A 23,292-nucleotide genomic window follows, 5' to 3' on the forward strand; every position below is an offset into this window, starting at 1 on the left:
ATGTCCAGAATTTTCCGGACGTATGGCAAGCCCAAACTTGCTGAATGAGGGTGGGTGGTGTTGGTATCTTCTCCATACTATTAGTCACCATCTGGAACCTAACTGCTTTCCCTTGGGTTTAGAGTGCCTAGAAGCGCAGCCAGGTGTTGTTTTTGACTTTGCTTAACCTTTTAACTGATCAGAGTTCTTGTTCTGGTTTTGCAGATGTGGCTTTGGAAAGGAGGGTGTTTTTGTGTGTGAAAGAGCGGGAAGGGCAAAACTGAATCAACTTAGCATTATAAACTCCAGAAGACTTGCCCCCTCCCCCCAGACTGGTATTTTGCTGCAATTAAGAACATAAGAAGAGGCTACTGGATCAGGCCAATGGCCCATCTAGTTCAGCATCCTTATCTCACAGTGGCCAACCAGATGACTCTGGGAGACCAGCAAATAGGATTTGAGAACAAGGGCACTTTCCCTTCCTATGGTTTCCTGTTGTATTCTGCTGTTCCAGATGTACTTAGCAACATGCTCTTGGCATGATACTAGTGTATCAATGGTGTATTTATTTTGCTTTTATATGTTTTCTTGCAATGCTTGCCCAATGCTACCGCATTCTTGCTGTCCAGATGGGCAAGAGTGCAACAGAAGCAGGAATCTGCCCCTCCCACCTACCCCAAGAATGTTTATGATATGAAAAGTTAAACAATCTCAGCAGGAAGTTATAGAATATGCACTGACTGGAAAAGAAGCAGGAGGACCACCCCAAAAATTTTGCAGGTGTAAACAGTATTTAAGGCAATGCAAATAATACCCCCAATAACACTGTGAACACAAATCATGATGAATTCTCTGCAAAAAAGATGGCTGGAGGGGCCCTTAGTATTGAGCAGACCATTATGGGATTGTAGTGTAAGCTATTTACCAAACGTGTACTCTTGCTGAATCCCCAGGAGCAAGGCACCAACCCACAGACTAGACAAGATATGAAAGAGATAAAAGTTGCATAAAGCACTTTGTAAACAAAAGAGAAAGAAATGATAAACAGCAACGATAGTGATTGTATCATTCATGTAGCCCAAGTGGTGGCCAACCCTTTTTAAGACTCGTAAGCACATTTGCAAACCAGAGCAATGTGTTGTGGGCACCACATTTCAGATGAGCATTGATATAATGCTGGGCAGATTTTTGACATGGCTTCATCAAGAAGCAAACTGAGCCTGAGCCTTGTATAGTGACAGCAGCTGCCACCTCCTAACTCATCCCCACTAACATCATAAGGTTCTGCTTTGCAGCAGTTCCCCACTGTGACAGAGCAGGGGAGCCTCTAGTTTCTCTGGGTCTCCTGCTCTGGAATTTTGCAAGGATGACAACATACTTCATGCTCCCTTTAATGTGCCATGAGGACAAAACTCTGATTATCATCAATCAGCATTTGCTGATACAGCTCCTTGCCAAGAGTGCAAGGGACCCTCAATATGCTTCTGTCTGCACACTTATCTGCTTCCTGTATTATTTTTATCTCCATGAGAACATTCTCACTTAGTTCTCACATGTTTCACTTTGCAGAGAAGGAAATAGATGAGCTCTCAAAAGAAAGAAAAGTTTTGCTTGCAAGTTTGAAATCAAATATGAAGGAGTTAGAAGAAGCTGAAACTCTTGCCACTACCCAACCAGGAAGTGTGAGTGGTAAGTACAATCTCAACCCCAAACCATTTGCAAAGTTATGCTATATTCTAATGTCAAACTAAAACATGGAAACATTAGATTTTTCTTTACTAGGTTCACGTAGGATTGTATCACTTTAAAACAAAAATAAAATGTGGCAAAAATAGATTTCTGTATCTTTTAAAACACACAAAAAGAAAGCATTTAAACTACTTTTGGCACACTTCTTGATTATTTTGTAGGGAAGATCAAGCCACTTTGCACACAAATAGTCTAATGTTAATTCGAGTTCAAATAATATTAGCTAAAATGTGAAGTACTATTTAAGGAAACTTACAAATATTAAGCTGGTTGCTATAGAATTACACTGTAATATAAACTATGGTTAGGGATAAAGCTTCCTTGATCACACTGATGGATCATAATCCGAGGAGGCTGTAGACAGTGGTTTTGAGGGATTACCGATCTACTGTATTCTGTGTGAGCTGTCCTTTACTGGGGTGCTGATGAGTTCTTTCTTACTTCCCATGCAAGTGTTGATGTTAACACTGAACACTGTTAGTGACCTGTGATCAGGATATCCAAAGGGGCATGTCTTCCAGTGTAATTTCCTTCATGCATTAAAATCTTGGTAAGGCCTTGCTGTGTGTTTGTTCACCCTGGGACATCTAGATTGTGGGGCCAAGGTCTAGAATTTTCTCAGCTGTGACAGCTGCTTTTTGGGATTTTCCTTAATTTAGGATTACTCTTCCAATTTTTAAATATAAACTTTCCACATAACCTTTCTCCAGGGAACACCAGGACACCACCAGCTGTAATATCATTTTGCTCAACTCGCTTGAAGGCAGGAAAAAAAATCACCACTGTCAGATGCTTCTCCACTGTCCCACTCTTGAGTGACAGTTCATTTTTCTGCCCTTACTTAAAGCAGGCAAAGTTTATTGTTGGATGCTCATCTGACCTTTAACTGCTTTTTTTCTGTTGTCACTACTTCTTTCTTACGAGTGATTTGCTCACTTGTTTTGAGAAGTTTTACTGCACCAGGTTGGTTTGGTGCAGTTTCCCCAAACTATTTCCCCCTGTAACGTGCTTAATTACTTCCTCTACAGTGCTTTGAGTGCTTAATTAATTCTTCTGCAGAGAGTACAATTGATTCTTTCCCTAGTGATTTTTCTCCTTTTTTGTCTTTAGTTGATTCACTTCCCCCAAAGCTGTTTTTAACACCACACTAAATTGATTGCGTTCACCAAGAAGTTCTCATTAACTACTTGTTCTAACTTGATTCTAATTGATTCTAACGCTAGTAAATTAATTTCACCCTTTTAAAGTTGGTTTTTCTATAAAAAGCCCAAACATTAACAAACAGTGGTCTGAGAAATTCCACTCTACGAATTGCTTACCAGAAGACATGGAAATGCTAGCATAGGGGAGGCCTTGGTGCCCCTTTAAGAGGAGTACCCATGGTACCTTTCAGGAAGCTTCAGCTGTAGTCCATATAAAACCAAGGCTCAGATAACTATCCACATATTGTCAACAAACTTTCTTTTTGGGAGGTTTGGTTAGGCCTGCTGCTGGTGTCAAACAAGTCTTTTCCAGCAACTCTGTTCAAACAGTGATTCTGGATCACAACTAGGATTGTCTTTAGTATCACTTGGTGCTCTTTCTCTCAATTTGAAAATGTATCTATGCATATTCTGCAAATAAAAAAAAACCACATTTAGATACTATTCTATGCTATGCTATGCTATGCTACTCTACACTAAGATGTTTAAATGTTCATTTGATTATCCTTGACTCTTTCTGCCACTCTTGCCATCCTCTCCTGCCACACCAATGTGGCTTGTCGCAACCCATTACCATATGGATATTGTCAACTATGTCCTTTGCTTTAAACATTTATTATGGTTTTTGTGTTTTCATAAGTTTGTTTTGTAATTTTATAGCATTGCAATTTGCTTCATAAACCTGTGATAATCAAGTGGGATATACATATGAATGATTGATATTGCATAGCTGTTCATTGGTACATTTGCTAAAAGCAGATTATTATCTAAAAGCAGAAAGTACTATTTAGTTTCAAATATATATAGTCCAATAAATGTACAATAAATGTACAAAGTGTTTGTGTTTCCACAGATAAAAAGATAAAAGAGCTTAAAGAACAAAGAAAGGTGCTGGCTGCTCATCTAGAAGCAAACCTGCAGGATCTGCAAATGGCGCAACCTTCTGCTTCAAGCATTGTTGGAAAAAGTCAACTTCAGGGTAATTGCATCCACTGTATACTCTTTTGTCATTAGATTGGTAACTAAGGAAAATTAATGTTCTTCATTATTAAGCACTCACACGAACCTAACTTTCAAAATGCATAGTAAGCAAATCCATCCAGTTAAATAACTACACATAAGCAATGGATAATATATTCAACAAGTAGGAAAAAGTGAGTGATGTATTATTGAGTGATAATTAAGGTTGTATTTTTGCTGGCTGGAATTAAGAGTCTGGGTTGTCATATTTCTGTGTGTTTGAAAGTCAACGAGCTGCAATTCTCTGGAGAGGAAGCAAAATCCTTGAGAGGACTTTTCCTGAATCCATGAATAGGTGGCATCATCCCTCTGAATAGGCCTGATTTGGCCCAGGACTCCATCAAATCCATTGCACAACTCTTTCCATGTTACACAGAAATAGAGAGAACTGATTTCAACAGAACTTACTTTGAAAAGTAATCAAAACTGTTTCAAATTTTAAATACAACTTTGGAATAGTCATTTATAATAATTCTGAGGCATTTTCTTGTAGAAATGAAACATTCTGCATTATCTGAGAAGAAAAAACTTTTGCAAGAAAAACTAGATTCAAATCTAAAAGATCTACAAGAAGCAGAAACGCTTGCATCTCTCCAGTCAGACAGTGCGAATGGTAAAAAAGGCACAAAATTTCAAATGTTTTTTTACCTAGAAATAATAAATGACAGATTTATGCCTAATTAAGATTTCATAAACAAATATGTTCATTGAGGAAGGAGGGATAGTGATTTTATTTATTTATATTATTAGTGGTAGCTTGCTAATCAGAAATATTTTTGAATTTTGAATTTGAACAGAGTCATGATTACACTTTTAGGCTTATACTTTACAAGCTTATACCCTAGTGTGTCTCATCTTTTTCACAGCAGCCAATCTGCACCTATTATCTGAGGGAGTGGAGACTTGGGCTAGATCTACACTGAACATTGTTAGAATGATGTTAGATGTGTCATTTTAAAACGTCGCAAGGCATACTTATTAATTAAAGTGTTTTTTACCTTGGGTTTTTTTCATCAAAACTGCTGCTGGTTGCTCTGCTGCGTCCTCTGGTGTCACATTTTAATAACGCATTATGAATCTTAAAAGTAGGATGTCATGTGTCCATATATGTTATTGAAACCATTCCTTAATCCTTCCTTAATGTTAAAAACCATGAGTGTAGATCTGCGCTTGTTCCTCTTTCTGTGGGTCTTTTAAGCTAGGGTCTTATACTTTAGGAAGTGGGGAAACTGCTAAGCACTGCAGATTCTGCTGGTCAAAATGTATATTTTACCAACAACTTAAATTGGTTTTCCTGTAATGTACTTTTAAAAATGTTTCCTTTTAACTCATGTCCTTGCCCGTGAGTCTTCGGTTTTTAGGGCCATACCCACAGAACAGCAATGGCAGCTTTTCTAGTGTGTATTTTCCTCTGGTTATACTGCACAGCTAGTAGTTCATTTAAGGAACCATTTTGAAATGTGCTCCTTGTAACCATTTTAATCATCATCATCATCTTATTAGTTATTAGTAAAACTAGTCCTAAGTCACTTGCTCTTTCCTGTTGTAGCTTTTCCTACTTTTCACTCAAAATTAGAGAAGTGGAATGTTATTTGCTTTATGAGAATCTCCCCTTTAGTAGAATCTCCCCCTGCCATCAGAAAAATGGGAATGACCATACAGTGATAAACCCTATAGGGTAGTTGAGGTCATATATATAGTTATTTTAGCTTTCAACAAGTGCTTTTACTATTACTGTACCGGTAACCATTTCCTATGGATATTGTGTATCCATTGCAAATTTGTACTGAATGTAGTTATTTCAAATATATTGGCCTGAAATAATTTTGTAGAGCAAAGACTTCAGGAACTTTCTGAGCTAAGACAACATTTGACTGAAGAGCTAAAGGATCTAGAGGAAAGTATGCAAGATATGCAAGCTTTACAAAGAGCTTTATTTCTAATACCCAGTGGTGAGTAATGAATAAATAACCTTGAGGTGTTTTAATTTTTATGTTTAATAACACATAATATGCATACAGTGGTACCTCGGGTTACATATGCTTCAGGTTACAGACTCCGCTAACCCAGAAATAGTACCTCAGGTTAAGAACTTTGCTTCAGGATGAGAACAGAAATCGTGCTCCGGTGGCATGACGGCAGCAGGAGGGCCCATTAGCTAAAGTGGTGCTTCAGGTTAAGAACAGTTTCAGGTTAAGAACGGACCTCCGGAACGAATTAAGTACTTAACCCGAGGTACCACTATATTTGTCAGTGTTACAAATGCAATGACAGAGATCTTCTATAGTCTAGTCATAGCCCAGAAATGTGGACCAGGGTGTCTTCGCTCCCTATCTCTGCTGTGCCACCATCTACTACATGTATTGAATCTAGGATTGATACATCTGTGGGGCCTATTGGCTTAAAGAAGGCATCCCGGCACTTGTGCACCCAAACACTGCACCACAGAGTTGAAGAAGTAGGCATGCCTTGGTGCTCCTCAACCCTATTCTATTTCATTTCTTTGTCCTAGCTCTTGCTTGACCCCCTTCATAAGTTTTTTTGCACTTTCTTTCTTCTCCCCTTCTCTGCTAAGGTCCTTTCATCTCTGTGTTGCCTTATTCCTCTGTGTAAAAATGAAAGAAAAAAGAAAGGTCCTTTTATTCCTCCAATTCTCCTCCTACCACCCCAGGCCTGTTGCCACCTGTTGCTCCTCCCCTTGTTCATCCTTAGGATTTCCTCTCTTAGGTATATGAGTTCTTCCCTCACAACCACCTGCCCTTGTCTTCTACTGCCTTCAAACCTGTCAGATGATCTGGATCCCTGTGATCCTTTATTGAACCCTAAATTCTTAGATGGGAGGGGGAGTGGTGATTCAGATACAGAGCTCATTGCACCATCTCTTTGAGCCTGTCAACTTCTTGCCTCTGAGGCTTCATAAGACCCTAGATGTCAGGATTTTCTTAGTCTTCAACAGATGTAGCTCTTGCTCCTTCCAAGGGTATAGCATTGCTAAAGGAGAAAATATTCCATCAGTTCCATTCCAGCACCCATTCCCTTCAAAAATACTGTCAAGCCTCTCAGGCTAACAAATGCTACTCACCAGAGCCTTACTTCATGAACATGCTAAAGGTCCCAGGTGTGGATGCTACTATATATGTGTTCATTGGTCTCTCCTTCCTAAAGAAGGGGATGTCCAATTCAAAGACCTTTCTGAGCACAGACTTGACTTTACCCTGCTCAAGACTGACAGCACTACTTCCTACTTCCATCCATGGCCTTCTGTGATGCCTTAGTTCTTTCCTGAGTACCTGTGCTCTGGCTGGTTAAACTTTTAGATAACCCTCACCAAGATCCAGAGAGGCTTAGGAAAACCCTGTTGAAATTGCATAGAGCAGTTGCTTTTGTGTCTGATGTCACCTTCAGTGTTACCCAGTTTGCCACTCTTTCAATGGCTGTGGTGGGTGGTAAGCACATAGACATCTGTGGCTCTGACACTGGGGCACTGACAGGGTCTGTTTGGTCATTGCTGCACATGTGGGTACAATGCCTTTCGTCAAGAAGGCATTGAAGGAGATTCTGTAAACCAGTCTAGCCACCATGAAATAGCAGGACAGATCACCCATATTCCCCTTCTCAGCCTTTCCAACCCTTTTGAGTAGGCCAGCCCTTCAGGAAGGACCACAACTTCAACATTTTCCAGCACTCCTTTACCCAATCATTCTTTCAGAGGCTAAGTCAGCTGCCTCTTCCTCTTTAGTTCAGGCAGCACGCCACCAACACCAACAACATAAAGAGGAGCATCAATGCTCTGAAAGACCACATGCTCATAGTCAACAAAGAAAAAACCCAGCTTGTAGCTTCTCAGGGCTTGCAGCACTTGGGCACAATGCTTTGTCTCCTACTCCTCTTTATGTTGCTTGACCTTTTCTTGAATCAATCCGTGGTCTCATCATGAAATGAATTGAGGCTGAGGAGCACTAAGCCATGTCTACTTCCTTCAACCTTGGAGTGCATGGAACAATGAGATGGCCTGTCATCCTGGATAAATGTTCTTCAGGTAAGGACCAGTGTTCTTTACCTCCCAAGAAAAAATATGTCTGAGCATCTAATCTCAGCTTAGCAGCAAAAGATAAACTCCACACAGGGAGACCACAGATGACAGAGTACAGTGCACAGGGTGATCTCTTTCTGGCTTCATGTTAGGAACACTTAGAGCTCAAAGGAGGAAATAAGAGTTGAAAATCAGAAAAAATGGGATTTTACACAGCAAACGAACTGTTTGCCATGTCTTAAGATCTGCATTGACAGATAACATTATATATTTTAAATGGCATCAGTAAGTTTGTGGGTGACTGAAAACTGAGTTTTTGTGCAATATAAAACATTTCCCCAAAATGTGATTCAAAATATTTTTGCTTGCAGAAAAGGGATTAAATGAATTGTATGAGCTAACTGAAAAGAAGCAACTGTTACTTGAGAAGTTGGGATCTACTAAGAAAGAACTACAAGAAGCTCAGGAACTTGCAGCTACTCAACCAGGGAGTGTTAGTGGTATGTATACTGTGATTTCTCTTGCTTCAACTACAAATATATGTTCACTGAATTAAGGTACTTACCTGCCAAGCAGTTTCACAAAGGCCAGAAGATATGCCTCCAGAATGGGCATTGAGGGCTCTCTAGTAACAGAATTACTCTACAACAGTCTGTAGGCAGCCAGTAAGACCAGGGGGTGCTGGTACTCATTACAGTTGAGTACCAAATAGTCTTTTTTGCTAAAGGGGGTATATTCATGTAATATAAATACAATAAAATGAATGAATAAATAATTACATTGACACTGCCACTATACCCAGTCAGCATCACCATTCCAATCCAATCCTGCCTTGCTGGCTGCTACTGATTCACATAGTTCCAGAAAGCTGAGGAAAGGGCATTGAGCACCAGCAGCCCTAGCCTACTAGTCCTAGTGGTGGCACTAGAATGATGCAGTGTGCATTTTTAGCAGGTGAAACCACAAGTACAACTGCTTCTCAGACTGAGGAGGTTGGTGTTGCCAGTCTTTGCATCATCATACTCAAATTTGGCACATTTTACAAGGGGACTTTGGGTGGACCAAGCTCATAAGAGGGGTTTGGGGAAGGAATCACACATTTAAGCCTAGGAAGCTGTGCACAATATTCCCAAGGAGCTATTTGCTTACCCAATTCTCAGTTGCAAAGACAGCCATTAGTCTCTAGCAATATTTGTCATTTGTACTGCAATTGTATTGCAATTTCTGATAGATATGTCAGCAAAATTCAATTCTGAGCTACAAAGACAGCCACAGCACTTTCCCAGAAAGGATCATGGGAGGTTTTAAACTCTCATTATTTCTGACTGATAGGGATTAACTCAGTTAATCCTGAGGCAATGCACACGCACAGGGGCCAAACTTGAGTTTTTTATATCTCAGTTTGGAGCCCACAAGACTGCCACAAATTAAAACTCTGAGTTGGAAAAGTATGGGAGCTTAGTAGAATTCATGTGAGCATTCTCAACAACATCCTTAGTACACAAAGTCCAAATCTGGCTGAGTCTTTGGTTGGCTCCAAAGTATTCAGGTGCAGAGCATGCACCCGCCCATGCCAAAAAATGCCCTCATTGATTAAATATTCCTCCTAACGTGACCATGTATGAATGTGGTAACTGATGGGAGGAGGGGGCATTTCATTCAGCTCAGTGAAGTGGCACAAGAAACACCTGATAAATGCTAAGTATTCATATTAAATATATTCTTTCCATATATTAATATTTTTGTTATGAATTAACCTGAAATTTTTTTGTAGAGCATAAGCTGCAGGAGTTAGCTGAGCAAAAAAGACATCTGACTGTAGATCTTGAGGCAACTTTGGATGGTATACAAAATGTATATCGTCGTGCTTCAGAAAGAACTGTGTTTGTACGACCTACTGGTAAGTAGAGAATAAGTACTCTTAAAAAGGGGTGGGGAGACATTCAGTTTGCTTCACATTTTAATGCAAACCTACCTAATTTGCACTTCCTCAAACAATAGGTGAAATGTGGCTATCCTTCAAAATATGTCCTGTTTTGATTTTTCCTATGCAGTTCTCCAGTCAAATAATGTTCACAAAAATGTGTATAATAAGGAGAGTGTGAACAAAATTCATATATTAGAGAAGATGACATTAAAAATGCAATATTAAGAAAAATGCTTGCAGAAATGTGCATGTTAGGGGAAATTCATACCAAAATGTTTGTATTAGAAGTTAGCACTAAAGTGCTGAAGAATTTTCATGAAGTCTTAAAATAAAATACACATACAGATGTAGTAATGTGTGGAACATGGGTGTAGCCAAGGGGGGCAGGGAGGGAAACAGCCCCTCTAAATCAATAAAAATATAAAAATACATAGTGAATTGAGGTTCTGCCTCCCCCCAACAAAAGACCTGCCCCCTCCAAATTGTGGCTATACCCATGGCGCAGAACTGAATTTAAGACTGGAAAAATGATTGAAACTGAAATTACCACACCAGGATATCACTATGAAGGTTGATCTGAAGCTGCATCTCCTTTGTTTCATCTTGTTACTGCTTTTGGTTCTCTTATAGGGCCCGCTGACGTAGCATAAGACAAAGTTTGAAATTTTAAAAGACAGTTTGAAGCTGTGCCTCCTTTCCCCCTCACTGTAAATAGGCTTCATAGGGTTAACTGAGGAAGGGAAAGTTCTGAGAAACTATGGCCAGTTGAGATATCTTCTTTGCATCTCACAAAGGCGCTGCAAAGAATGCAAGTCTCTCTGATGACAGCAACATGGAGGGCCAGTCTATTGAGAAACTTGAGGCACTTATTAATTTTAGTAGGTATCTTTGTTGGATTTTTAGTACGGGTAGCTTGAGGTAAGTGAAGCTCGTGGCAGCAGTATGCCCTGTGCTATGCTTCTAGGGCACTGCTACTCAAATTTTACCCTGAGATAGTTCACCTGAAAAATCATTTACTTGGACACACTTTCTGCGGCTTCCATCAACAGATACATTGCAAAAAGGAGGGTCACTATATTTATTGCCCCCAATAACTGACAATCAATGTGAGATTATTTATGCATAGCATTTTCATTTTATATACAGTGGTACCTCGGGTTACATATGCTTCAGGTTACATACGCTTCAGGTTACGGACTCCACTAACCCAGAAATATTAAGAACTGCTTCAGGATGAGAACAGAAATTGTGCAGTGGCGGCGCAGTGGCAGCAGGAGGCCCCATTAGCTAAAGTGGTGCTTCAGGTTAAGAACAGTTTCAGGTTAAGAACAGACCTCTGGAACAAATTAAGTTCTTAACCCAAGGAACCACTGTATTAAAAACTTATTTTAAGACATTTTTTCTGTCTTAATCAAAACATTTATTTAGAGAGGACCTTCATAGAATCATATAGTAGGGACCCCAAGGGTAATCTAGTCCAACCCCCTGCAATGCAGATGGTCATCCAACCTATTCTTAAAAATCTCCAATGAATGAGAGTCCATCACCCTTCAAGGAAGTCTGTTTTACTGTCAAATAGTTCTTACCATCAGAAAGTTCTTCCTGATGTTTAGTTGGAATCTCCTTTCATGTAACTTGAAGCCATTTTTTGGGGCCCCCTGGAGCAGATTAAAACATTCTTGCTCCATCGTCCATGTGACAGCCCTTTGGATATTTGAAGATGGCTATCATATCTCCTCTCAGCCTCAGCTTCTCCTGTCTCCAAATAGCTTGAGGGGCCCCAAATTTTCACACTTCAGTGTACATTATCACAACGGATCTCTTGGATTGTCAGGGAATTTCCCTCTTTAAGTTACATTGCTACATTCCCTAAAGCACCCATTTGACATCTTTTAAAGCTTTGCTTTAGCAAAAGAAGATATATTAATGAGTCAATTAAAAAAAAAAACATTCTACATGATGTTGAGAACAAGGATGACTTTTGACACTATTTTTCAAGAATTGATTGAAGCACATTTTCCCCCCAGAAAGAAAAGTATATGAACTATCAGAGAAGAAACAAGAGTTATTGGAAAAGTTGGAATCTAATCGGAAGCAGCTAGAAGCAGCTCAGGCTCTTGCCATTGCTCAACCTGGCAGTATCAGTGGTATGTATGATCTGGCTTCCCATGTTATCAGCTTACAGTCTGAAACACCTCTACTTGGAATTAGGATCCTTCTGTTTCAGTTTAACTTTTGGGCACTGCCCAATGACCTTTGCATAGCTATAGACAGTGCTTTTTTTGAGGTGGTACCTGCCGGTATGCTGTACCACCACAGCTTTTTCCCCAGCCACCATCTTGCCGCTACTGCTTGCCTGCCTGCTTGCTCACCTGCTCATTTCCTCCCCTCCCCCCACCTTTGCCACTTCCTCCACTGCCATTACTACTTCCTCCACTGCCACCACCACTTCCTGTAACTGCAGGCGCAGCCTCCCAGAGGCGCTTGGGCGCGACCCTTACGATTGCCTTCCAGGAAGGTGCCTGATGATTGTAGAAAGGTCATGCCACCCTTTTGCAATCGTCAGGCACCTTCCTAGAAGGCGCTTTGCCAATTGTAAAGGTTGTGGCAAATTGCCTCTGGGAAGCTGTGCCTTTAGCTGCAGGAAGTGACATTAGAAGCAGTAAAGGAAGGAGCGAACAAGCGGGTGGGTGGGCAGTTGAGGCGCGACCTATTTTCTTGAATAAAACCACTAGCTATAGAGTATTGTTTTTGTATTTTCATAAGTACAAACTAATTGACTTGTGTGGGAGATGTTTTCCTCCATTTTTTTAAAAAAAGTATTTTTATTAAAGATTTTCTTGATTTACAAAAGTATGTGCAATGTCTTTCTCGTACTTTCCCCCCATGTAACATTTTTACAAATCAGTTTCATTTGTTGAGACATTAGGAAGAAAGGGGGGAAAGAGGTGGGGGGGAAAGATGGGGGGGTCGGGTGACGATGTTTCTATTTTACTTAATATATGTAGGGTTTACTGTCAGCGTTGCTTGTGCTGTTTTCCTCCATTTTAACAGCAATTTCAATAGAAATGGTTTCCCCACCCCACCCCATCCCACTGCCCATCAGCTGATGAGTGATGGGAGCACATGGTTTCTTTAAAATAAGTGACTAATTTAAGCACACATAAAAAGACCACATATACCGTATTTTTCGCCCCATAGGACGCACCGCCCCATAGGACGCACCTAGGTTTTTTTTTGGGGGGGGAATAAAGAAAAAAAAATTTCCCCCCAGGCGCGGGGCTGGCGCGGGGGAAGCCCGAGCTTCCCCTGACCCCAGCCCCCAGAACAGGCTGCTGCCTGCAAGCCTTGCGAGCCTGGCAGGACCTCCCACCAGGCGTGCGAGGCTTGCGGATACCTGCCCGAAGCACGGGGCGTGCTCCGTGGTGTCCCTAAGATGATTGGATTGTGCCTTGTACTCCTCCTGCAGCCAAGCTGGTGCCAAATGTTTTGCTCTGCTTTGCTTTGGACCACATCAGCGAGACAGGGTGAGGACTTGTCATCTGGGCAGCCCAGGACCTCCATAAACACTGCCCAGGCTTGCGCCCCAGTGAGTTTACTTTGGTGCTGCTAAAACAGCCAAAACAATGTGGGAGGTAGCAGTTACCAGTCTGGGCAGTCACTGTGGGCCCTGTGATTCTCCAGTGGTTTGACTTCACCCCCAGAGGTGCACTCCATTGTCTCTTGAGACAGACAGATGCTAATAGCTGGTAAGCCAGGTGCCCCCCATCTTATATTTGTGCAGCTGGTTCTTCCTGCCTAAGCATAGAGATAAGTTCCTAGAGGTAAGAGCATACTCAAAGAACCCCAAGACACAGGTTTGCCAAGCCCCTCCTTACACACACCCCTGCTATAAGCAGCTCCCCATGTGTTTTGCAGACACAGGGCAAGAGGAAAACCTCCACAACCCCCTTCAAACAGCATATTCCATCCCCATGTGGGAATGGGAGCCAAGACTCACTTGGACCCTACCCACAGATCTCATGCCACATAAATGACAGGAAGAGTTTTTTTGGAACATGTGCAAAATAACCACTACCAGACCTCTGGGTTAAAGAGGAAAATTTAGGGAACTTCCTCTTTTTAGTCGTTTGGCCAAAAGATCTCCCACCTCATATATAGTACATATACTCCCTTAAGGGTTTCTTCACCGGTATTTTAAAACAGGGGCTTTTATTAGCCTCTAAGCCCTCAAATGCTGCATTAACATGCTGTAGTGAATCGAGCTGGGAAGACACCGGGGTTCAAATCCCCATTCATCCCTGAAGCTCACTGGGTGACCTTGGGGACAGACACCATCTCTCAGCCTAGCCCACTTCATGAGGTTGTAGTGCAAGGATAAGCCGCGAGCACGCTCTCTGCTTCCTGCTTTTTGGAGGGAGGGCGAGAGTCAAAACTAGCAACAAGCCTTCACTGGAAGTGGCCAACCTTCGCTCCCCTGCGGTGGACACGTGTCTCCCTCCCCTACCCCTGGCGGGCGCCCGAGTCAGGAGAGCTCTCCGCTTCTCCCGTGCCTCGCCACCCCCACCCTCGCCCCTGCCCAGGGAGCAGAGGGCCAGCCTGGAGACCCACAGCGCCTCCAACTCTCCAACCCCACTCCTCCTCTGCCGCTGCTGCCTCCCTCTCGGCGCTCCAGCCTGTTACCTGCCGAAGTGTCCCAGGGAGTCAAAGAGGAGCTCGAAGTTGCGAGCCATGGCGCGGGCGCTCAGCGGTGTGCGGGGCCGGCCAGAGTCCCATCTCAGCCTCTCCCCTCCCTGCCCCGCAGAGCCCTCCTGCACGCTGCCTCCCCAAGCCTTGCGCGCCCGGCGGGACCTCCCGGCGGGCGCTCGAGGCTTGCGGACACCTTGCCCGAAGCACGGGGCGTCCTCCGGAGGGCGCCGCGTGCTTCGGGCTGCTGCCCGCAAGCCTTGCAAGCCCGCGGGAACTCCCGCCAGGCTCGCAAGGCTTGCGTATAGCTTCCTGAAGCCTCTCGCTCTCCAGGCTTCAGCGAAAGCTTGCATTCGCCCCATAGGACGCACACATATTTCCCCTTCATTTTTGGAGGGGGAAAAGTGCGTCCTATAGGGCGAAAAATACAGTAATATGTGTAGTACTCCCTCAACTGATGCTTTGAGCACATAACAGGAATTATTTTTAAAAGCTTGATGTTATTTTAAATAATACAGTTATTTAACAGTGTATTAATACTTTGTTACAAACTGATGTAACATATCTTTGTAGATCATAAGCTGCAAGAGCTAATTGAACAAAGAAGATGCTTAGCTGCAGAACTAGATTCAACTGTGCATGAGATGCAAAAAGCACAGGATAGTGTCTCAGAAGGATTTTTATTTACTGCTGGTGAGTTTAAAATGAAATTACCTTAAGTTGTACAAAAACACATAATGTGCATATTACAAACCTTATTATCACTTTCATTACTGAGACCATCAAAAAGAGATGATGTGTTTTATCATTCTTAGATGTAGTTCCAGTTGAGAACTATGGAGGTCATAGGAGGGGATCAGGAATGCTAAGAAATCCAAGCTTAATCCATCAGTTTATACTATAATTTAATGTGCAACAATAGTGGATTTTAAATGTTGTTAGCTGGCTTGAGAGGTATTGTTGCTGGACAAAACTCAACAAATAAATGTGAGAGAACAAAATGTGTGGCAGAGGTGTCTTAGCACGGTGGGTCAATACTTTGCGAACTTCATCTGAATACCAGTGCTGGTGAGAGAGAGATGGTGGGAAGGTTGATGCAGTGCAAGTGCAGTATCAGAGGCAATTTGCTGCTTCTACTTGCAGTCCTGGCATAGGGAAGCCAGGCAAACAGCACAGCCCCACTCTGCCACACTGACTGCTACTACCTAGCAGTACCAACTCTTCTTTGGGGCTGAAAAGGAAGAAAAATGATAATTAGACTGACCCTCCAGCCCTGATGATCAGTGCAAGGTGATTTATAGTATCCAACAACTGGGAGGACAGGGAATTAGCACATTTTTTCCTGTGGTAATTTAGAGCAGTGACAGGGAACATGAGGCCCTGCAAATGTTGTGTGACTACGATTTGCATCATCCTGGCCATAAGTAATGCCACATTGATGTTACTTTGCCACATTCCCAAAGGGTTTCATATGGCTCTTTTGCCCTTTTATAAGATCTGCAATGACAGATAAAGAGTTTGCAATTTCTGTAAAATAATTCCATTTTAAAAATAACCTTATTTTATGTGAGCAATTCTGAGATTAGAATTTGTTTTGAAAACATTCATTCATTCATTCATTTACAGAAAGGGAATTATATGAGCTGTCTGCAAAGAAGCAAGAGTTACAGCAAAAGTTGGAATCCAATCAGAAGGAGCTACTAGAAGCTCAGGCTCTTGCAGCTGCCGAGCCAGGCAGTATCAGTGGTATGTATGATGTGATTTCTCATGCTGTTATGTATAGCCTTAACTGTTTCTTGTTGTTTAGTCGTTTAGTCATGTCTGACTCTTCGTGACCCCATGGACCAGAGCACGCCAGGCACTCCTGTCTTCCACTGCCCCCCACAGTTTGGTCAAACTCATGTTGATAACTTTGAGAGCACTGTCCAACCATCTCGTCCTATGTCGTCTCCTTCTCCTTGTGCCCTCCATCTTTCCCAACATCAGGGTCTTTTCCAGGGAGTCTTCTCTTCTCATGAGGTGGCCAAAGTATTGGAGCCTCAGCTTCATGATCTGTCCTTCCAGTGAGCACTCAGGGCTGATTTCCTTAAGAATGGATAGGTTTGATCTTCTTGCAGTCCATGGGACTCCAGCACCACAATTCAAAAGCATCAATTATTCAGTGATCAGCCTTCTTTATGGTCCAGCTCTCACTTTCATACACCAGTACTGCGAAAACCAAAGCTTTAACTATACGGACCTTTGTCGGCAAGGTGATGTCTCTGTTTTTTAAGATGCTTTCTAGGTTTGTAATTGCTTTTCTCCCAAGAAGCAGGTGTCTTTTAATTCCGTGACTGCTGTCGCCATCTGCAGTGATCATGGAACCCAAGAAATAAAATCTCTCACTGCCTCCATTTCTTCCCCTTCTATTTGCCAGGAAGTGATGGGACCAGTGGCCATGATCTTAGGTTTTTTGATGTTGTGCTTCAGACCATATTTTGCACTCTCCTCTTTCACCCTTATTAAAAGGTTCTTTAATTCCTCCTGACTTTCTGCCATTAAGGTTGTGTCATCTGCATACTTGAGGTAGTTGATATTTCTTCTGGCAATCTTAATTCCAGTTTGGGATTCATCTAGTCCAGCCTTTCACATGATGAATTCTGCATATAAGTTAAATAATCAGGGAGACAATATACAGCTTTGTCATACTCTTTCCCCAATTTTGAACCAATCAGTTATTCCATATCCAATTCTAACTGTAGCTTCTTGTCCCACATAGAGATTTCTCAAGAGACAGATGAGGTGATCAGGCACTCCCATTTCTTTAAGAACTTACCATAGTTTGCTGTGGTCGACACAGTCAAATGCTTTTGCATAGTCAGTGAAGCAGAAGTAGATGTTTTTCTGGATTTCTCTAGCTTTCTTCATAATCCAGCGCATGTTTGCAATTTGGTCTCTCTTAGTAGAATATAATTCATCCAATGGATAATTAGGAAAATGGACTTCATGCGGAAAGTTACTTACTGTTTTTGGTCAATTTCTCCCCCTGTAGAGTTTATATTCTGAAGCTAGTGTACAATGGAAACATGAAAAAGTATCAGGGTAGGGAGAAATAGGTTCTAAATGGCGGAAACATCATTTAAAATGCTGTCCAGTATCATTGTCTGGAATCAAAATCCCCTCAATAAATTTCCTGAGGAAGTAACACATTTGTAACTCAAGGTAAAAATACTGTTTATGGCATGCACCACCACAAAAGCTGCCTTGGAAGGTTGGGGCAGACCCCAGTACAGATTTAAGGTGATTGTCTGGGGGAAGTCCAAGTCCTTGCACAAATGGTGGACACCATTGAATATAAAACCAAAGCATTTAAGCATGCATATATACTTGGCATGAAAGACCTTCTGTCTGAATAAAGTTGATAGTCCTTGCCAGGAGCCTTTGCATAGAACAGGAGTGGGAAAACTCTGGCCTGGGGGTCAGTTGTGCTCCTCCAGGCCTCACTGGCTCTTGGGAATCTCCCTGGGCAACAGCTATTATCAGTTCTTTGCGGCTTCCTTGAGGGTTTTGCCTGATTGGAATTTGTCCTTGAACTCTCTGGTAATGCTTCCTGCTTGTCTAGTTGGAGGATAGGGTCAATGTGTGTTAGTAGAAATTAGCCTTCTGTGTTAATATTTGTTGTTCCATCCACTTTTGCCACTGGGCCTGTCCACCAATAGCCTGTGGCTTCTGGAAGGTTGACCAGAAAGGAATCCAGTTCTCTGTCTGGAAAAGCTTTGCTCCCCTTCCTACTGTAGAGGATTGTTCCTTCAGTCGTATAATATGTTGTCATGTTAATAAGGGTCTTAAAAACAAAACAAAAAATAAAGATACTCTATCATTAATCAGCCTGAAAGTCAGGGTGTGTAGGAAGTACAGGTAGCTACTATTATCTGTGCACACACAGTACACATTTAAAGTTTCTAGGTAATAATGGAAATTGCATTATTGTATGTAGCACAATTATTTCAGCATACATTCATTTTTTATTTACTGGTGTAAAATTGTTTTGCAGAGACTAAACTACAGGAGCTAGCTAAGCAAAATGAACTCTTTACTAAAGAACTAGAGGAAACAGTAAATGATATGGCAAAAGTAAAGCATCATGTTTCAGAAAGAGCAACTCTAGCTGGAAAATCTCCTGGTGAGTAGGGATGGGGGCCAAAGCAGATGCTTCCAAGAAAAGTGGCATTCAACTAGGTTTTCCTCCCTTACTTGCAATCGGGGGTGGAAATGACAGCGGTTCTTATTGGGAAGGCCTCCTCAGGTATATGAGGAGAGAAGAAATGTCTCTTCCCTCTCCTGCTTGCTTGGGACAACCCCTTTTTCCAGAGTCAACCCACCCATGAGACAGACTAAACAACTGCCTTGGGTAGGTGGTAGAACCCCACTGATAGAGTGCCTGAGTAGGTGTTCCTCTGCTGCTGCTGCTGCTGCTGCTGCTGCTGCTGTTAGTGCTACCAGAGAAGTGAGGATCTTCAGCTTCAGCAGATGGTTCTGGCAAGCTCTCATGAGCTCTTTTGACAGTATATATAAAAATAGAACTAATAAATATGAAAGAAAAAGAGTGTGCAGAAAAGTTTTAGCATGGTGGATCAGTACTTTCTAAACTTAATCATAATGAGAGGGTTCACCTAGAAACAGTAGCAGTCAGCAGTGCAAAAGTGCTCTACTTACCAGGCTTCCTAATGCCAGTGCTGGTGAGAAGGTTGGTGTGGTCCAAGTGCAGCAGCAGGATCAATCTGCTGCTTCTGCTGGTGCAGCCACGCTGACCTCTCCACTCCCCCATGCCTCTCCATAATCGGCAGCCATTTGGGCATTGGGGAGCCAGGTAAAAGCAGCATAGTCCCATCCTGTCCACTGATAACCACTGCCTAGCTGTGCCATCTCTTCTTTTGGCTTGAACTCTTGTACTGATGTACAAGAGAATTTATACATAGCCTCTTGTTTTCAACAACTGGGAGGACAGGGAATTGGCACATTTTTTACTGTTGTAATTTAGAGCACTGATGGGGAACTTGTAGCCCTTGATATGTTTGACTACAATTTCCATCATCCTGGCCATATGTAATGCTGGCTTGGGGTTAATGAGAATTGTGGCTCCAAACAACTGGAAGGTACCATTTTTGGCAAGGCTAACCTAAATCATACTTGATCTGTGTGATACTGTCAGGGACTTATGCCATATTGAGGTTACTTTGCCACATTCCCACAAGGGTTTCATTATGCTCCTTTGCCTTTTTATAAGATCTGCAATGACAGATAAAGAGTTTGTTATTTCTGTGAAATAATTCCATTTTGAAGTCCTTTTATTTTACGTGAGCAATTATGAGTTTAGAAATTATTCTAAATTTTGCAATATTTCTGCAGAAAGGGAATTATATGAGCTGTCTGCAAAGAAGCAAGAGTTACAGCAAAAGTTGGAATCCAACGAGAAGGAGCTACTAGAAGCTCAGGCTCTTGCAATTGCTGAGCCAGGCAGTATCAGTGGTATGTATGATGTGATTTCTCATGCTGTTATCTATAGCATGACTTGAATTTGTCCTTGAGCTCTCTGATAATGCTTCTTGCTTGCCTAGTTGGAGGAGTTTGTTTGTGTGTGTAGAAACTAGTCTGGCCTACTGTATTCTTATTTGTTGTTCTGCCCACTTTTGCCACTGGGCCCATCCACCAATGACCTGTGGTCTCTGGAAGGTTGACCAGAAAGGAATGCAGCTCTCAGTCTGAAAAAAATTCCACACACCCCCCCTCCAACTTCCCACTGCAGAGGATTGTTTCTTGAATGGTATAATATATTATGTTGTGTTAGTAAGGGCCTTTTAAAAAACAAAAACATTATAGTTAAAAGAAAATTTACTCAGCCTGAAAGTCAGGGTTTGTAGGAAGTAAAGTGCAACTAGTAATATAAATGCATATACAGTACACATTTAAAGTTTCCAGGTAATAAAGGAATTTGCACTAATGCGTGTAGCAAGTTATTTCAGCCTATATTTTGTTATCTCCTGGTGTGAAATTATTTTGCAGAGACTAAACTACAGGAGCTAGCTGAGCAAAAAGAACTCTTGTCTAAAGAACTAGAGGAAACAGTACGTGATATAGAAGAAGCAAAGGATCGTGTTTCAGAAAGAGCTCTAGCTGGAAAACCTCCTGGTGAGTGGAAATGGAGGGCCAAAGCAGAAACTTGACTTGCTAGAAATGTAGCATGCAACTAGTTATTTTCTTACAGTCGGGGAGACAGCAGTTTGTATTGGACATGCAGTACAGTATGTGAGGAGGGAAGATATGTATGTTCCCTTTCTGGCTTGTTTGGGATAACCCCGCTATCCCTTGCAGCTAGAAGTCTTAGGGGGGAAACCCCCATTTGCATCTATGGAAACTTTCTCCCTAAGGCTTTGGCCATGTGTTGGGGTGGGGCTGGAGAGGATTCATTCTGATCTTACTGCATATGTAGCAAACATCTAGGATTGCTGTTAATTATACTGATTTTTTGTTAAGGCATTTGTGCTATTTTATCCAACCCCTTTGAGTTTTATCAAACCTGATAAGAATCACAGACTCATAGAATTGTAAAGTTGCAAGGAACTATGTGTATTATCTAATCCAACCCCCTGCAATGCAAAAATCTTTTGCCCAACATGGGGCTCAAACCCACATCCCTGAGATTAAGGGTATTATTTGTTTTCAAGAGATGATTCCAAGCCATTTCTTTCTGTAGATATGGAATTGCAACAACTATTGATGAAGAAGGAAGGGTTAAAGGAAAAGTTGGAATTGAACCAGAAAGAGTTGGAAGAAGCCCAAGCCCTTGCAGCTGCTGAACCAGGCAGTATCAGTGGTAGGTTTGCTATGATTCTTCATTTTGCCAACTAAAGTTTTGACATTAAGCTAAACTGAAAACCTTATGTTCAACACTAAGCATCCGTTGAATGGCTATAGATTATTTTTGCATTGAGACCTGCACAGGTTTAAGAGGCTGCATGGTTTGAAAAAAGGACCAATGCTTATTTTTATGTAAGTGCACTACAGCTGAAAAGAACTCGAACCATCTGAAAAAACCTTCTGAGACATATCTGTCCTTAGAATAGTGATGCCAGAGCTCAGTTTTCCACCAAGGCTAGTGCTGTTTTTATGTTTTGTTTTATTTATTACATTTCTATACTATCCTTCATCCAAGGATCACAGGGTTGTTTACAATATAAAAACACAAAAATACCTAACATTGGTGGCATCTGTCTGTCTCAGGAGACATTGGAGTGTGCCTCCAGGGGTGAAGTCAAACTGCTGCATTAGCAGCACCAAAGTGACCTTTCCTGTGCTCAAGCCTGAGCAGTGTGTATGGAAATCCTGGGCTGCCAAGATGACAAGATCCACCTCTTGGCCTCATTGTGGTCCAGTGGAAAGAAGAGCAATATGTTTGGCACCAACTTGGCTGCAGGCGTTTCTGGAAGGAAGCATACAAGATGCCATCCAACCATCTTAGGGACTCCACTCTGGATTTGTGTAGGGCTTATTCCTTAGCCTTTTCTTCTTCTGAAGATATCCCACAAGGCAGCTGAGGTTTAGGATCAAAGATTTCCTTCTTGTAGATGGGGTACCTTCCCAGGTTCACAATCCCCACCTACTCCTCACTTCCCTCTACAGCACATGCATTCTGAACTGTTGGACCCACTATTCTTGCCCGCTCAATCTGTCGGAGCCTGTCTTTGCATGCAGGGGAAGTCTCTAACACACTGAGCACTTCAGACCCATTGGCCACCCTCACCTGGTTTAACCAGCCAGTCAAATCCATTCACAGGGTATGGCCGCTGTTACGTGTTGACAGATTGTAGAAGCCACAAGTGAGAAATGAATGCAGGGTTGGGGACCAAAGGCGGGCAAACTACCTCATAAGGAGAACAACGTGTCCACCACCAGAGGTGCTACCCCTTCTCTTACACTCCATACACCCCCACATTACATAATAGCAAAGAAAAACAATAACCCCCTCCACAGTTTAAAAGGCTAGAGATAAACCATCTAGCCAAAGGCCTGGGAGAAGAGGAATGCTTTTGCCTGGCACATAAATATATTTAACTAAGGTGCCAGGCAAACCTCCCTGGGGAGAGCATTCCACAAGCAGGGAGCCACCACAGAAAAGGCCTGTTATCATGTAGCTGCCCTTCAGACGCCTAGTGGAATAGGACAATGAAGAAGTGCCTCAGATGATTATTGCAGGGTCTGGGTCGGTTCACGGGTGGGTGGGGGGGACAGGTTGTTGAATACTGCAGTCCTGAGTCATTTATGTATTGATTTGTTAAATTTTGATGATGTTTTTAACTTTGATGGTACAGACTGTCCTCTTGTTAGACAAGTGAAATAAATATTTATACAGACTGCAGACTGTTTTATGGCCATGACCCCTAAACAGGCCTTTTCTGCAATTCTGCCTTTTATTTGGAACATCCTGTTCTTTGCTGTATGGTCAGCTTCATCTCTTACATGTTCTAGGCATTCTTCAAAACATTCTTTTTTGGACTTTCCTGGATCGTTAACACTAGACACTGTACCTTTCTTTTTTAATGCTGCTTTTATGGTTTAGGTTTTTATATTGCTATTCTATTGGATGTTTTATGCTTATGTTTTTATGCTGTTCACATTGCTTCATGATTACTTTTAATAATAAACAGTTAGTAAATATT

At 42.0% G+C, this 23,292-nt stretch overlaps 1 protein-coding gene across 4 annotated transcripts in view; it reads left to right on the forward strand.

Annotated features, from left to right (window-relative positions):
* The window catches only part of CCDC7 (coiled-coil domain containing 7), a 165,565-nt gene that overhangs the window by 76,183 nt on the left and 66,090 nt on the right, over window positions 1-23,292 (forward strand). For all 4 annotated transcript variants that reach the window (XM_082193696.1, XM_082193698.1, XM_082193699.1 and 1 more), the window contains exons 29-41: window positions 1,549-1,668; window positions 3,784-3,909; window positions 4,444-4,563; window positions 5,783-5,902; window positions 8,355-8,483; window positions 9,758-9,883; window positions 11,938-12,057; window positions 15,170-15,289; window positions 16,223-16,342; window positions 18,630-18,758; window positions 19,985-20,104; window positions 20,639-20,764; window positions 21,330-21,449. In XM_082193696.1, the coding sequence (XP_082049822.1) occupies window positions 1,549-1,668; window positions 3,784-3,909; window positions 4,444-4,563; window positions 5,783-5,902; window positions 8,355-8,483; window positions 9,758-9,883; window positions 11,938-12,057; window positions 15,170-15,289; window positions 16,223-16,342; window positions 18,630-18,758; window positions 19,985-20,104; window positions 20,639-20,764; window positions 21,330-21,449 (1,596 nt within the window). The remainder of the gene's footprint in view (window positions 1-1,548; window positions 1,669-3,783; window positions 3,910-4,443; window positions 4,564-5,782; window positions 5,903-8,354; window positions 8,484-9,757; window positions 9,884-11,937; window positions 12,058-15,169; window positions 15,290-16,222; window positions 16,343-18,629; window positions 18,759-19,984; window positions 20,105-20,638; window positions 20,765-21,329; window positions 21,450-23,292) is intronic.

Source organism: Podarcis vaucheri (assembly GCF_965113315.1).
Source record: "Podarcis vaucheri genome assembly, chromosome: 12".
Classification (NCBI taxonomy): domain Eukaryota; kingdom Metazoa; phylum Chordata; class Lepidosauria; order Squamata; family Lacertidae; genus Podarcis; species Podarcis vaucheri.